The sequence below is a fragment of the Daphnia pulicaria genome, chromosome 7, assembly GCF_021234035.1.
Source record: "Daphnia pulicaria isolate SC F1-1A chromosome 7, SC_F0-13Bv2, whole genome shotgun sequence".
NCBI lineage: Eukaryota > Metazoa > Arthropoda > Branchiopoda > Diplostraca > Daphniidae > Daphnia > Daphnia pulicaria.
The window spans coordinates 1,335,252-1,350,605 of NC_060919.1; the positions used below are offsets into that span (position 1 = coordinate 1,335,252).

General features: G+C 43.4%; 4 protein-coding genes and 1 non-coding gene across 8 annotated transcripts; 3 read left to right on the forward strand and 2 right to left on the reverse strand.

Annotated features, from left to right (window-relative positions):
- Nucleotides 1–49: 49 nt before the first annotated feature.
- LOC124349390 lies at nt 50–4,860 on the reverse strand. The gene is made up of 3 exons (XM_046799950.1): nt 4,740–4,860; nt 4,486–4,636; nt 50–4,249 (listed from the first exon to the last, which is right to left on the reverse strand). The coding sequence occupies exons 2-3, from the start codon at nt 4,574–4,576 to the stop codon at nt 234–236; spliced, it is 4,107 nt and encodes a 1,368-aa protein (XP_046655906.1). The 5' UTR covers nt 4,577–4,636; nt 4,740–4,860; the 3' UTR covers nt 50–233.
- Nucleotides 4,861–5,123: 263 nt separating this feature from the next.
- Nucleotides 5,124–9,569, forward strand: LOC124349403. The gene is made up of 5 exons (XM_046799971.1): nt 5,124–5,335; nt 5,544–6,908; nt 6,970–7,054; nt 7,139–7,225; nt 7,298–9,569. The coding sequence occupies exons 1-5, from the start codon at nt 5,245–5,247 to the stop codon at nt 9,363–9,365; spliced, it is 3,696 nt and encodes a 1,231-aa protein (XP_046655927.1). The 5' UTR covers nt 5,124–5,244; the 3' UTR covers nt 9,366–9,569.
- A 248-nt stretch (nt 9,570–9,817) lies between these two features.
- On the forward strand, nt 9,818–9,899 carry Trnas-gcu. Its single transcript has one exon. It is a non-coding gene; the product is annotated as a tRNA-Ser (tRNA).
- Nucleotides 9,900–10,081: 182 nt separating this feature from the next.
- LOC124349581 lies at nt 10,082–12,090 on the reverse strand. 4 transcript variants are annotated; one of them, XM_046800307.1, is made up of 3 exons: nt 11,824–12,090; nt 11,519–11,744; nt 10,082–11,445 (listed from the first exon to the last, which is right to left on the reverse strand). In XM_046800307.1, the coding sequence occupies exons 1-3, from the start codon at nt 12,044–12,046 to the stop codon at nt 10,185–10,187; spliced, it is 1,710 nt and encodes a 569-aa protein (XP_046656263.1). In that variant the 5' UTR covers nt 12,047–12,090; the 3' UTR covers nt 10,082–10,184. The 4 variants fall into 4 exon arrangements, with proteins under 4 accessions (XP_046656263.1, XP_046656262.1, XP_046656264.1 ...); XM_046800306.1 differs by having other exon boundaries at nt 11,519–11,739; nt 11,810–12,090; XM_046800308.1 differs by having other exon boundaries at nt 11,519–11,739; nt 11,824–12,005.
- A 130-nt stretch (nt 12,091–12,220) lies between these two features.
- On the forward strand, nt 12,221–14,584 carry LOC124349600. Its single transcript, XM_046800343.1, has 3 exons — nt 12,221–12,416; nt 12,521–13,178; nt 13,257–14,584. The coding sequence occupies exons 2-3, from the start codon at nt 12,763–12,765 to the stop codon at nt 14,494–14,496; spliced, it is 1,656 nt and encodes a 551-aa protein (XP_046656299.1). The 5' UTR covers nt 12,221–12,416; nt 12,521–12,762; the 3' UTR covers nt 14,497–14,584.
- Nucleotides 14,585–15,354: the final 770 nt, after the last annotated feature.

Here is a 15,354-nt window from a genome sequence, read left to right on the forward strand (position 1 = left end):
AACTCTTCATTTTTATATCAAGAATTTGACAAGCAAACAAAATCACATTATATGCATAAATAGCTGTATTTTTCAACATTTCATAGTTAATCTCTTCTCTGTTTTCTTTTATATGGCAATTATATGGCTCTTTACAACCTTTACATAATAACATCGAGATAATCTGTGAACGCAAAACAACAAGCAACAATAACATTTTACCAAAATCTCACCAACAATGTACAATATGCCACTTAATCTTCATCGCGCCATCCAATCATGTTACCGGATGCCGCACCAACTTCAGGGTCTTCAGCAATCGGCGACAGCAGGCCGTCGCCTTCGTCATCATCGGCCGCCAGGTTTTCACCGCCATCCTTTCCATCTTCGCTAAACAGCGACTCCTTATTCTTGATTTTACTGGTAATGTCGGCCATTTGTCGCAGCTTCTTCAAGCTCTCGATCCGCTCCTTGAAGCCGAGACGTTTCTCCTGTTGCTCGGCGTCGATGATGAGGTCGATGTACTGCGGAGTCGAGAACGGATTCGGACGCAGGGCGATCTCATCCAGCCGCTGGATGCAGCGTGAAACCGTATTCACACGCTCTAAAACGGCCTTTTCGTTGTCGTCGAGATCCTTTTGCAGGATCTGGATCAGTTCGTGAGCCGTCAATTTCCTCTTCAATTCCGCCTCGTATTTCTGTTTAATGGCGTTGGATGAAGTGGCCTGCTGCTCGCTGACATATTCCCACTTGTACGGCTGGTTGGCATGCATGTTCCAGATGCAATTCTCCGGACAAACGCGACAACTGCGAATTGATCTAGGCATGCCATGATCCATGGCCCAGCAACTGACTTTGCCGTCGTCATTCGGGATCATACAAGGATAATGGCAAGTGACGTAACATTTGTTGCAATTGGTTAAATATAGACCGGCTGGAATGTCCACTTTCTTGGGCACCGTTACTTCCACAACTAATTCCACATTTTCATTGGCATCAATTTGGGCCTGACAATTCGAGATCATTTGCTTGGTTTTGCGCATTTCTTCCATCTTGGACAAGCCGATTTTGATGAGCGGTTGGAGTCCGTCCACGGTGGCTTCCAATCGCTTCCGCTCGTCTAAAACTTGTTTCGTTAGAGAAAGAGATTTGGTTTTCATTTTTCCAAGGCCGATAAAGAAAAGCTGGAAATTGTTCATGCCCATCTGCCAGAAGAATCTGTTAAATTTGTCGACCGTGTATGTTGTGTTTGGACCGATTCCGGACTCGCGGCTGGAACAAAAGAAGCCAGAATTATTAAATTTGTGGTGAAGCGGCCTGCCAGTGTTGTCATCCATCGGACAGGGAAGATCAGCCTCGGTGATGGCGCTCAAGATGGGCGGCACTTGGCTGTCGGCGAACGTCAATAAGAAATTAATGTTCTCCTTGATGTCGTTACCGAAGATGGAAAGCACTGAATCAAAAATGTAAATTTGTGTGGGCGTCAACCGGGGCAAAGAGGCTTGCGCCACGAAACCGACCACGTCCAGCTCTTGAATTCCGCCCCTTTCTTCGAAAAATTTACGGACCATTTCGGTGATTTCTTGGTCCCTTTCGAGCCCTTTGGTGTCACCGTAGCCGGGCGTGTCGACAATAGTCAGCGAATACGGAACGCGGAATCCTTCCGCTTGATGGATGTCGTAGGCTGTGATGCGGCTGGTCTGGCTGTCAACTTGGGAGCGGCCGGCCGTCTGTTCTTCAATCAACTGGAAGCGGAAGGTATCCTCCCATTGGACGTCAAAAATGAAATTAATCATACCGTTGATTAGTGTAGTTTTACCGGAACCGGTTGCGCCCATCACCAAAATCGTTCGATGCTGCATCTTCCCTGTGTGCAGGGCGTCAGCTCTACCGAAGGCGAAGCGATCGGCCGTCGCTGCTGGCCCAGATAATTTGGTAAGCGGAACAGCAAATACATCCATCCCGTTGCGGTTGACAATTTTCTTGCATTTCTTCACGATCGTTTCGGCAAAACGCATCTCATTGACTTCCGTTGTGAATCGGACGCTTGCACTTTGTCCACTTTCATCCTGGCCGTCAACGGCTACAACGCTAACGAAATAAGTCGTGTTGGGCTGGAGTTCTTGTAAACGGCATCCGGTTTCTCTGACGTCCACTTCGCGAGCAGACGAAGGGGTTTGGCCGTCTCGCCAAAAACAAACGCGATACGATAAGCTTCCGGCATGAAAAGGAGCTCTCCAGGACAGCTCACAAGTGCTTTTTGTAACCAAATCCACTTCTAATCCAGTGGGGGGCTGCAACAGAAGTTTCTTCGCCCGTTGGGAGGGCTCTGCGGATGCTGATGCCCCCTGGCGGCTGTCGGATATGCATAAGTTTCCAGTCAGCCAGTCCAGTTCCTCGTCGGAATCGCTAAGATGAATAACGCCCAGCGCAGTCTCGGTGTCAACGACGTCGCTGAACTCACTGCGTCCTATGCAGGTATCGGCGGCCACTCGAATTTCCAGCTCTGGTCCTCCACTGTTGTAGTTGAGGATAATTTGGTTTTCGCCGGACTTGGCCGTCTTCTGTTGACTCCAAGGGTCGGAACTGTTCATCGGTCTAAAATCGACGGAAAAGTGACACGGATAACCCAATTCTTCATAGTCCCACGACACAATAATGGATGGAGTCGATTTCTTATTGGATTTAGCGGGAGCGAGACGAATTTTCAAATCAGTCGGGGGGACGGGTAGCTGGTCCAGGTTGTCCTTGAGTAGATTATCAGCTTCGTAGACGGAATAGCGACAGCCATCTTGACCTGGTTCTCCGGAAGTGATGTAAAACTGAACTTGATTTTCCAAATGTTTGTTTTTCTCGACGTGATTGGCGAATTGCCGGATCTTGTCCATCACCTGCTTTGTCCTACGTGGACCCATGTGCCACGGAAGTTTATCCTCGTCAACTTGGCCATCTTCATCATCCGTGTCATCCTCGAATGCCACCAATTTGCTATAGTTTTCACAGTAGTAGTTCATCTCTTCTAGAATCTCGTTGGCTTTTTCATCCAGCGACGGAATAGTCAGCACCAAGGCGTATTTCTTTTCAAACGAATCGGCCAGTTTCTTTTCCAGTTGTTGCTTCCCGGATAAGAATAGAATTCCGTTGATGCCGGATATTTTACCGACCACCTCCGACTCGGAAACTTTGAAGCGGAGCCAACGTTCCAGTCGAATTGGTTTGAACAGCCCGTGACTCTCGGCGATGCTGTTGACTCTTTCGACTTCATCGTCATCACCATCGTCACTTTCCCTGGACCTAATGACGCCATTCTTCAGACTTTCCCTCAGGAGATGTTTGTATTCATTCAAAACGTCCAGGAAAGATTTCAGCGATGCTCGGTTGATTTTCTTGGCAGATGAGGAGGCTCGAATGGCTTCCGCTTTGTTCCGGATTTCTTCCAATTGAAGCCAGTTCCGGCACATTCGAGCTGTCACTTCGGAGTCGACATCGCGGAATCCAAATGACCGCCGTAATCTTTCATCGGAAAGTTTCAAAATGAATTTCACCGGGCAGAGAAGGAATGTGATGGGGATGGCTTTGCTCTTGTTTTCCACATCTTCTTTGATTTTTCGTATCATTTTCAGGCAATGTGCGTAGACTTCAATGACGTTACACTCTCGAACAGCTAAAGATTGGAGGTCGGAGTAAAAACGACATTTCAAACGAGTGAGCTGGGCTTTTTCTTCTTTGGTGAACTGCTCCTTGAAATCAGGTAATTGGGCGTCAAAGTCGATGTCGCCTAATGCGTTCTCCAGTTTGGTTGCCAATTTTCCTAAATTTTCTTCGGCTTCCTCGTGAGCTTCTTCGTCGGCTTCGTGGCTGCCAAGATCCTGGCTCAGGACGCAATAGGCTTCAGCTCCGTAGACGATCCCTACGACGACATGGGTGGCTTTTGGCAACTCCATTTCGGCATCAATGCTGTCAGGCAGACGTAAAGGGCTCATCTGTTGGAGAAGAGTTTGCACATCCAGACGCTCCTTCCTGGACTTTGTGCGACACACAAGAGTTTGGGTGACTTGTGACGGGCTCGATGGATCGTTCAGGTAGTTGCTGGCTCCGCTGAATTTGTTGATGAGACCAGTCACGATGCTGGCCTGAAGATGGTCGTCAAGACCCATGTGCTGCCACTTGTTGCTAAAATTTGAATCGGGACGAATCAAGTTTATTTTGAAGCCGGTAGTGACATCAGTAGCATTCGCGAATTTGGATGAATCCCACCACAGTCGGCAATCTAAAATACAAATGTATCTGCATTATACTCGGCACTAAAAATAACAAGTAAGAAAACATCTTTAAATGTAGGGAAGATTGAAAGAGTTAAGTTACTCGGTATTTGAATTTAAGCAAATGAGAAAACACTTTTCTTAATCATGGCTTGTATCACGAATTCTAAACTAAACTAAGCAGTGTGTTTTTTTGAAATTCCAAAAAGAAAATCTATAAAGATGACAAGAAATTATAATTTACTTGTGAGAATGTTATCAGTGTGATAATCATACAGATCTCCCATTTGAAAACGACGTCCCATCGCGGCCATCTTGGTAAAGTTATCTTCCATTTCTGTTCAATCAGCTTCTTTTTCCGTTTAGATGAGAAACAGTTTTAGCTGGCTAATCACCTATACCAAAATTATACGATCATACAATTGATATTTGTTACATCTTACATCCTCAATTATTTGCAACAAAGTCGGCAGATTTTCAATAAAAATGGGCAATTACCTCTTTTAAATTGTCGCAATTTCTATATAAGAACTTCACTCGAATTCTCGTTTGACAGCAGCAGCAGCAATGCAGCATACAAGCTCGTATATGTCAAAAATACAAGTGCCAAGTGCGGGAAATCACAATCAGTGCAGTCGACGTTCTTCTTGTTGACTGATGAGTCATGATGGCAAAATTCATTATTGACACACAAACCAAGTTAGCCGTTTTGCGTCATATTGTGAAGCATAACAAATTCTAAAAACAAAATTAAAGTTGTAAAAAATAATAAAGTTGTGTGAAATTTGTTCACTTTCAAAATCTAAATGTAACGGCTTAGTTGTCTGATAGGCCTAGTTGGCAACGCTTATTTGCTTATTCCACACATCCATTGTCTAATTTCATAATTTGCCGCTCAAATGCACAACTAAAATTTACTATCGGTCTATCGCCCATTCTGCATGTTGTTGGGGTCCAGTTGAGTCGAAATTTATTCACGGTGTTCTGTGTCTGTCCATGGACCATGGGTTCCCATCGAATTCGGTTATCTGCGCTTGGACGTGACGTGCAAGTCGGAAACCTTTACAACTACTATTCTGATGCCATATCCATTTGTAAGTTCACGTAAATAAAGTCTTATTTTTCATCTAGTAGTGTTCAGCTGATCTTACTCTGTCTGCTTGTCTTTATTTATAGTTTGACTTATCTTATTCAAACCTAAATTACAGTATTACATTGCTTGCAGTAGTAAGTGGTCATATGTGTGTGTATATTTAGCTGCATATTCACAATTTTAAAAAATTTTTTGTTCATTTTGAACAGGCAATGTCGGAGTTCCCCAGGAATCCATATCAATCACCAAGAAATTGACACCCGAAATAGAGTGGTTTTATCTGCATCAACTGCCCCATTTGAAGTACGAAGCCCTAGGCATCAATTCACACCTGCACAACAGCATTGAGAAAAAATCTGTGGACTTGAGTCAACTTTGGTTCGGCAATTTTCTGGAATCAAGCCAACCAAAAGAAGACATCAGTGTAGCTCGAGTCACTTTCTTCTTCCGAGTCCACCAACGAATCGAAGTTCTTTGTCCAAAATTCATCGACTGGAAACTCAACGAATACCAGATCCAAAGTGGTGGTGTAGCAACTCATTTGGTGGAGCAGGTTGTCTACGGGGCCGAATTTATCTGTTCCCTACAAAGAACCATCGATCGCCAGCACGAAACGAAGGAGAACGTCGAAGGAAGACTCAACTGGGCAGCCAAAGATTACTTCAATCAGATTTTCGGTCGAAATTCCGCTAATTTAGATTTACCTGCATCATTAAACAAAGTGGAATGTCAGATCCTCAGCAGCCTCGATCCTGGTAATGAACTAGAGGGATCTTTCCAGCAATCCATTCAATATCTCATGGATGCGATGAGTTTTTATAAGGAAGACAGTCATTGGAGACCCATCGAAATCACTTTAAGAAATATCCCGGAACAAATGGTAGCTCGACTTCGATTAGATATGGAGAACGATTTCAAGTTTAAATGTGATGCGCATTCAGTCATGTTTAATTGGATCTCAAATGAAAGTAAGAACATCTGTGCCTACTTTGAAATGCTTCCTTGTTTCCAAAGCGTTTTGTGCCAGTTTAATGATTTGTTGGGGCCACTTGGGCAGAAAATTTGGAGATTGCATGAGGCACTAAATACGACCACTACTCCCGAACAAATCTTTATGGTCTCCCACTTACTGCATAGTATGATGAGTTGGCTGATTCAACGACGTTCTGAAATGGACAAGATTTCTTGGCTAATCGAAGGCACCCAATTGAAAATCGAGACGTTTACGACATCAACCAAACAAAATCGCGAAAAAGTGTTTGTCTTGAGAGCCGAATTCTATCCAGATCAACTAATTCAGTTCATTTATACATTTACTGATAATCCTTCGGCAATAAGTGCCCCTCTTCCGAACCTTCCGATACTTATGGCTGACAAAGAGCGACTCAGAAATATTAGGGAAGAATTGCAGAAGTTTTCCAAAGAAGCGCAATCGAGTTTTTTGCTGGATCAAGAGGAGCGCCATCGCTGCTATATTGGAATAACTTCAGAATATCCGCATTTGACTGACGGTACAATAGTGACTTTTGGAGACTACAAGAAAGAAAATGATTCCCCGAGGAAACAACAGCGAGGTAAACCCAATAATGTTTAATTCCTTAATGAGTGCTCTAATTGTATAATTTTTTGTTTCAGGATCTGGAGTTATGCAAAAAAGTAGATCACTTTCAGGCTCTGAAATAAATCCTTCTGCCGGATTTTGTCGATCAACTGAGCAAAGGTGTGACACTTAAAACCATGATTAACTTTTAGTTTTCTCGCATTTTTAATAACCTGCATCTTAATTTGCCGGCATTTTGAACAGAGACTATTCGATCAAACTGAAGCACATTGTATCTATTGCATCGCCGTCGGAGTCTAGGGCTGACATGATTTTGTCTACTGAGCAAAGGTATAACACTTACAACAACTTTTAGATTTTGCACAATTTTTAACCTGCATAATTTGTGTGTATTTTGAACAGAAACAACTCGATCGTAACGTCACCGCAGTCGAGCGCTGACACGGAAGTCGTTCATTACCAGTCGTCGAAATCGCCTAAAATGAAGCAGGCAAATCAACTAAAACGACTGGATGAAGAAGGCCGACGGGTTGAAGAGGAAGATACGAAATCGGAATCTTTAGTCGACTGCATGCAAACCCATTGTAGTGTAGGAGATAAACTGGATGAGAATGAGAACTGCATCACAGAAGAATCAGTTGACGACGTTGGTAATCAATCTGTCCAATACTGGAACAGTACAATGTCAATCTCCCACCGTGAATTCCGTCATCATGAAACTTCCATAGACATGGACTGCGCTACTGAAACACCTCCGCCCGACGACATTGAAAATGACCAGCTCAACAACCAAAGAATTGCCGAATTTTTCGTAGATGAGAAAAACCGGTGCGCTGAATTAATCAAGAAAGGACAACCTAATGTTTATTTGCTGAACGCTACGGACACGTCGGTGAGTGAAGATCTCCGGTGGTTTGACGTCGGCAGGCCTGTCCGTTCTCCGCCAACCTGTATGAAAAATCACAAATTAATCATCTTGATGGGCGCAACTGGATGTGGCAAAAGTACCCTCATCAACGGAATGGTGAATTACATCCTCGGCGTCAAATGGAACGATCCGTTCCGCTTCAAATGTGTCCGGGAAGACGAAACGACCGCCAGGAACCAGGCGATTAGCCAAACAAGTTCAGTAACAGCCTACACTATTCGCCACCGTAATGGAATGGCAGTTCCTTATTCCATCACGATCATCGACACGCCTGGTTACGGAGACACGAGAGGAGTGAAAAGGGACAAGGAAATCACGCGCAACATTCAACAATTTCTGACTCAACAGGAAAGTCGAGTGGAAGAAATTCACGCCGCCTGTTTTGTGGCCGCTTCCGGCGACAGCCGATTAACCACCACCCAGAAATACATCATCGACTCTGCTCTTTCTATTTTTGGTAAAGATATAAAAGAGAACATTCGTTTGTTGGTGACATTTGCAGACAATGCTGATCCTCCCGTCGTCGAGGCCTGCCGTGCTGGCAATTTCCCCGTGACATCCGTGTCGGCCGGAATTATTTTCAGCAAATTCAACAGCTCCGTCCTCTACGCAAGCACCGAACAACAAGAAGAAGATTTGTGTTTCGACGAATTATTCTGGGACATGGGCCAGGAGAATTTCAGCAAATTTTTCAGCATGCTGGAAGGAATGAACGGCCGGAACCTGGAATCCACACGAGAAGTCATCCAGCGTCGTACTTTGCTGGAAGAGTCATTGAAAGACATCGAGCAAGAACTGGAAGTCTGTCTGTTTAACATCGAAAACATCGAAACATTCCAAAGGAAAATGAAGGAATGCGGCCAAAAGATGGAGTCCAGCAAGCATTTTGCTATCGAAAATATGAAAATCTGTTATAGCCGCGTACCCTGCCAAAACGGATTCTACGCTTACAACTGTCGCAATTGCCAAAAGACTTGCGAGTCGCCTATCTACTCTGCCAACCCGACGAAACTTCCAAAACAAAAAAAATTCTGTTCACATCTGGCTTGCGCCCATCCGTCTTCCGAGCACGATTACGAACAAGTCGAAATTCGCCGAACTACAAAGAAAACTAAAAAGACTCTACTGGATATGAAGGCTAAATTTGAGTCGAGTTCTAACGAGAAAATGACAAACGAACGACTTTTGACTGACTGTTCGGAAAATCTGGAAGTGGCCAAAGCAAAAGTGTTCAGCTTGCTGGATCAGGTGGGCGAGAATGTCCGTTCACTGGAGTCCACAGCTCTTCGTTCCAACACTCTGAGTCCAACCGATTACTTGAGTCTGATGAGGAGTCGCGTTGCGGAAGAACAAAAGCCCGGCTACCAAATTCGTTTGGAGACCCTATCGGAATTACAGCAAAGTTTGGCCGACGATGAAGCGGCCAAGTCCCAATGGTTTTATCCCATCCAGACGTCTCAACTTGGAATTCGGGGCAGCAGCAGAGGATCGCGCCGCCGTGTTTTTCGTCCTTCTTCATTTACGAGATCTAACAGCAAATGAGATGAACAACTTCCTTCCGCTCTCCTAGAAAGACATCCTTCAATTGGGCCTAAATTCAACTAGTCAATGTTTCAACATTCAACTAGGTAAAATTTGCTTGTTGTTTATGCTATCTCCATAAATCATTAATTAATATTTGTACAAAACAATGTTATATGATCTATAAAATACGTTTCCAGTTCAGATACACTTTGGAGCCCATTATCTTTTATGGTTCGGTAATGATATTTTTGTCGTTTTGCATGAATCCCCCGCTTGAGTTCAGATAGGTGAGATAGCTGCGTCAACAACAACACAAATAAAAGTTCATTTAGTAAGTTATGTCGCAGTTTCTGTTTGTTCCAGATCTAACACCGATAAGACTATTTTATAAAGCAAAAATTGGGTGCGTGTATAAAATCTTTTTTTCAATTTTCTAGAATTTTGAATTTATGGTGCAGTTGAGATAAGCAGACGAGGTGGCCGAGTGGTTAAGGCGACAGACTGCTAATCTGTTGTGCTCTGCACGCGTGAGTTCGAATCTCATCCTCGTCGGAATTTTTAACGATTTAATGTGAACAATTATAAGATCACAGTCGCTTCCGTAATGATTAGACTTTGCGACATATTTTATGTCAGTTTAGTACGTTGAATTAACTCAACTTTCACTAGAAAACAGGAAAGAAAAAGCCGTCTAATTCAGTCAATTGCTATTTCATAAATAGGCTATGTGGGGAAAACCATATTTTATTGATCACTCCATCTAACAAATAATCGTAACATTTATTGTCTTAATTTAGGAATCGAGATAACTTCTAATATGAATCCGTTCGCATTAGATCACCTGTAACCGTCATCATCCTCGTTAAGGAATCCAAGTTTCTTGAGCACTGCATCGACCCGAGAAATCAGATCTTCTTTATAGCGCCAGATTGTTGTGTCTTTGACCAGAAATTGCTTGAAATCCACGTCGCAGTTCTTCTTCGTCTGACAGTCACCTCGGTAATGTTGCAAATGAGCCGTTTCGGGCTCAACCCCGTGCGAAGTGCAGCCACCGCCCAAACACGCAAACGGGAAATGATTGTGCAGCGTCATCACTCTTTGGACGTCGTGAAAACACTTGACGAACGCTCTGGGCTTTGTGTAATTGTAACTGCGGTAAACATGCTGCAGCATGTGCATGTGACGAGGAATGTCGTGATACCACGTATGCGAATGCTCGGCGTCATCCCAGAAGTAAACGTTGCGGAAATTGTACGACGACGGAGATTTATTGGACGGAACTTCGGCCAGGACTCTTTCCATCAGCTCCTTCCATGTCGACACTTCCCTTGGCATAATCACTTCGTCCGTGTCCAGCAGAGCGATGTAATCGTAGCTGTAGAGATTGCGGTAGAGACAGTCGTTGTAGGGGATCAGCTCGTTCTGGCGCTTGTTGATAATTTTCGACTTGAGATACAAGTGACGCAATCCGGGAAGATTGGGCTGATCGCCCGGTAGCGAAATGGGCCTCAATTCAACTTGACCAGTCTCCTGGTAATGTTGCAAAACTTTCGATGCGTTCGGATGGACTTCCAGTTCGTACAGGAAAATTTTCTCGGCTCCAAGTAATCCCAGCAATTCGATCCACTCGACCAGACGGACGCTCAAGTCCACCTGCAGAAAGTCGAGACCTTTGACGCAGACGGCGAATCGTTTCTTTTCGGCCGGCACTTTATTGTTGATGAGCAAATTGTTAGTTGGCGGCTCGCATCCTTTTTCCGTCAACGAAACCGAGACTGGAATTTGATCAAGCTTGAAACCCTTGTCGACGAGATCAGCTGGATTTGGCAAGTTACAGGTCATCAGATACGGTTGAAGGAGTCCTTGTTTGTAATTACCCCATTTCTTGTTCCAGACGTACTTGTACTCGACGACTGGCATGACCAAAGGATCTTTAGCTATGTCGTACCAAAACAGGCAATTCGATTTCACGGTTGGCTCGAGCCGGTCAATCATTCCGAGAATTCGAACAACCGGCTGCTGGATAATCTTGCGATTGTCGTAATAAGCCCCGTACAAGTAGAAGGTTCCATTCGACGACCGCAGCGTTTGCCAATAACTAAATGAACGATGTAATCAATTTTAACAACAAAATTTTAACAATAAGATTAGAGGATTTTTTTAAAATTTACTTGTTATTGAATCGGAGGTCGAAAACGCTCGGAAAAATTGCGCATTTCGGTTTGGGTTTATTTTTGCTGCTGGAATTCTTAGCCTTTTCGTGCATCCAGTACTCGTAAGGCACGTTATGAGCTAATCCCTGAATGAAGGATTCCATGTCATTTTTGTCCTTTGATGTTTGCCGCTCTTTGATCTCGACTCTAGTTTGCTTGGCGATAATGTGCTGCTGGTTCTTTTCTAGCAAGAATCGGGAAATTTCAGATTTAACTGCATTACTATGATCAAATCAAAATTGTGATTACAGGTTGAAAAATACCAGCATTCCTTTCCTGGCTAATCCAAATGTGTAAAAGGCCATAGCAGAGACACACCCAAATGGCGAGAAGGTAAATGAAACGTTGACGTGGCCGCAATTTGCCACCGGTCAGCAGTGAAAACAATCTCGACCAACAGTTGCAAATTATTAAACAGATGCGTTCCAATTTGCCACCGGCAAACAGCTCGTTCAGTCGGAAAGGACAACAGCACCGGGCACTCATCGTGATCTGTAAAATGGCGTCCACCCACTGAAACAGTTCTTTGGGTAACCAGCACCAAGTCGAGCAGTGTTATCTATCTTAAACGAACGTGACTTTCCGTCATTTCTTTATCGCCAGTTATCGCCATCATTTACGACAACGTCTTCATTACAGTACCATAAAGAAAATATGGCAACGACACCAAGGTAATATTTGAGTCAGTTTGCGTCAAGTTCTTGTGTTGCTCAGTACATTCTAATTTACGACTTTACAGCAACATTCAAAAGACTGATTAAATCGCCGGATTCTTCAAATGATGTCTGTCGAGAATTTCAGAACAATCAAATAGGCCTAATAAGCAGCTTATACATATCGCACGGTCAATTCGAAGGTAAAATCAATTTCAGACTGACCTCGTCCAAGTCTAAATAATAGAAGACCTTCAACTAAAATTGTCTTCTTTGACCTTGTTCTTAATTCTTTTCAACTCTTCAGTTTCCCTAAAAAAAATTATACCGTATATGCCTATATCTCTCTAAACTGTGAACAAGACCAGCTGTCTGTCTAGGGTTCAGTCTGTTTTTGTACTTTGTACAGGGAACCTGCATTTTAATGGACCGTTTGAGTTAATTCAGTTCATGACGACAGTGATTCTTGAGTAATGAAAGTCTTTTAAAAGTAATAGGCTAATTTAAAGTATTTCTAGCACTAAACATTTGTGTGTGAACCAACTGAAAATGGTTTTGAAATGTCGGCGATTTAAAACTTGTGTTCTAGTCCTCTGGATGTGTCTTTCTTTCGGTCTATTTCACATCTGGGGCACCGAGAATGTTGGAGAAGATCCACCAAAGAGTATAAGGTCTACCTACGACGACTTCCAGTTCTTCCTGCAAAAAGCCACCCAAATGGCGCTAACGTCGACTTTATCCTATAACGAAAAAAGTAATCAGCCTGATAACAACCTAACCACCAATCAGCTGAGTGCAAATAGGAAGGAAGTAGTAGCCAATGATAACGAATCGTTCATTCAGAGCCTAGCGCCAAACGTGCCCTACGAGTTCTGGATGCGCGAAAAGTCTAAAATTTCCAGCGGCAAATTCAAACACACATGCGCTTACTATCCAAGTGTTTTGGATCTTCAGTTCAACAACAAGTAAGTTATAACTTTAATTATCTACAGTTTCAAATTCGAATTAAGCTGAAAAAAATTTAATGTTACCTGAAATTTTAGTTTCTGGCAAATTCTCCGGTCATCGAATGGAACGTTTTTCTTGTACGGAGCTTATCACGATAACCGCACGGCCGTCCAGAAACCGACCATTCGAATTCTCGGGATGATCGACCGGATCGAGCCGAAAGTGAAGACGCACTGCTTGCTGTGGTACGACGCTGCTAGAGATCCGCTGGTCACGCCAATCGTCGAGTACAAATACATCTGGAACAAAATATGGGGAAATTACAAACACGGAATCCTTCAGCCCTACCTGATGGCCTGTCATTTACCTAATCCGACAGATCTCATCGCCAAAAATTTCAAAATTGATCAAATTCCAGTCTCGGTTTCATTGACGGAAAAAGGATGCGAGCCGCCAACCAACAATTTGCTCATCAACAATCAAGTGCCGGCCGAAAAGAAACGATTCGCCGTCTGCGTCAAAGGCCTAGACTTTCTGCAGGTGGACTTGAGCGTCCGTCTGGTCGAGTGGATTGAATTGCTGGGATTGCTCGGAGCCGACAAGATTTTCCTGTACGAACTGGAAGTCCATCCGAACATCTCCAGAGTCTTGAAATATTACCAGGAGATGGGGCGAGTTGATTTGACGCCCATTTCGCTTCCGGGCGATCAGCCCAATCTGCCCGGATTGCGTCACTTGTATCTCAAGTCGAAGATTATCAACAAGCGACAGAACGAGCTGATTCCCTACAACGACTGTCTCTACCGCAATCTCTACAGCTACGATTACATCGCTCTGCTGGACACGGACGAAGTAATTATGCCCCGCGAAGTGTCGACATGGAACGAGCTGATGGATAAAGTCTTGGCCAAAGCTCCGGCCGGCCAACCCTTTGCGTCGTACAACTTCCGCAACGTTTACTTTTGGGACGACGCCGAGCATTCGCGCAGTTTGGTGGCCAGCATTCCTCGTCACATGCACATGCTGCAACACGTTTACCGCAGTGTCAACTACACCAAGAGCGGCCAATACGTCAAGTGTTTTCACGACGTCCAAAAGATCCTTCTCCTCCACAATCACTACCCGCTGGCGTGCTCAAAAGGCAAATGCACTTCGTATGCGGTCGACCCGCAAACGGCCCATTTGCAACATTATCGAAGCGATTGCCAGTTGAAGAAAACGAACTGCCAGGTAGAATACAAGCAACACCTGGTCAAAGATAACACCATCTGGCGCTATAATCAAGATCTGATTCCTCGAGTCAATGCAGTGCTTAGAAATCTCGATTTACTTTAATTCATTTGTTTAACTTTTTGCTCGATTACAATTGCTCATTGATTGCTTGTCATTTGTGGTTCATTTGATTTCATTTGGAGACTCTTGTCTTGCGCTTTTATTATACTAAATTATACAAGTTTATAGAACCGCGTTTGAAGTAACTGTAAATATTAGGAAGCGTATAAAACAATTGAAAGGGAAATCAAATATTTTAAACGAATTTTAAACTAATAAAAAAGGCGAAATGGAAAGAGCGTGGGTAAATTGACAGCGCAGACATTCAGCACCATATTTCTCACGCGCTTATATTACTGGCTGCACTAAGTATATGTGATAAAGGAGCGGCAATAAATTTTATTGCATCAATATTTTCTATGCCATTCGTCCGCTATTATTGATACCATATAGGATATTGCTGCCCAGTGCTGTTTGAATCGCTACGCAAAACGGTTCTATTAACACCGATTGATGGTCAGGCTGGCCGCATGATGACCTTACACTTTACAATTCCCGAATATGATTATATGTCTATATGATACACATAAATGATCTACCGTACATCCATCATCATTTTTGACACCTGTGAATATATATAGCAGATGAGATTAAGATATTCCAATCCAGTAATTAAATTAAGTACCCATTACAATCTTCAGAATAATTAATTATTGTTGTCCCCTACGTAGAGTATAAAGGCTGAAAAAGAGAAAATGAGATTGTAATGGAATTTTTATCTCGCTATTTTAATTGTCGCTAAATATGGAAACCTTACGCTAATCGGTTTAAACAAAATAACTAAGAATTAAAAAAAAAGCTGTGACGCTTATCGTGCAAGTGTGCTGCACTACACTTGGCTTATCATCTGAATCGTAACGG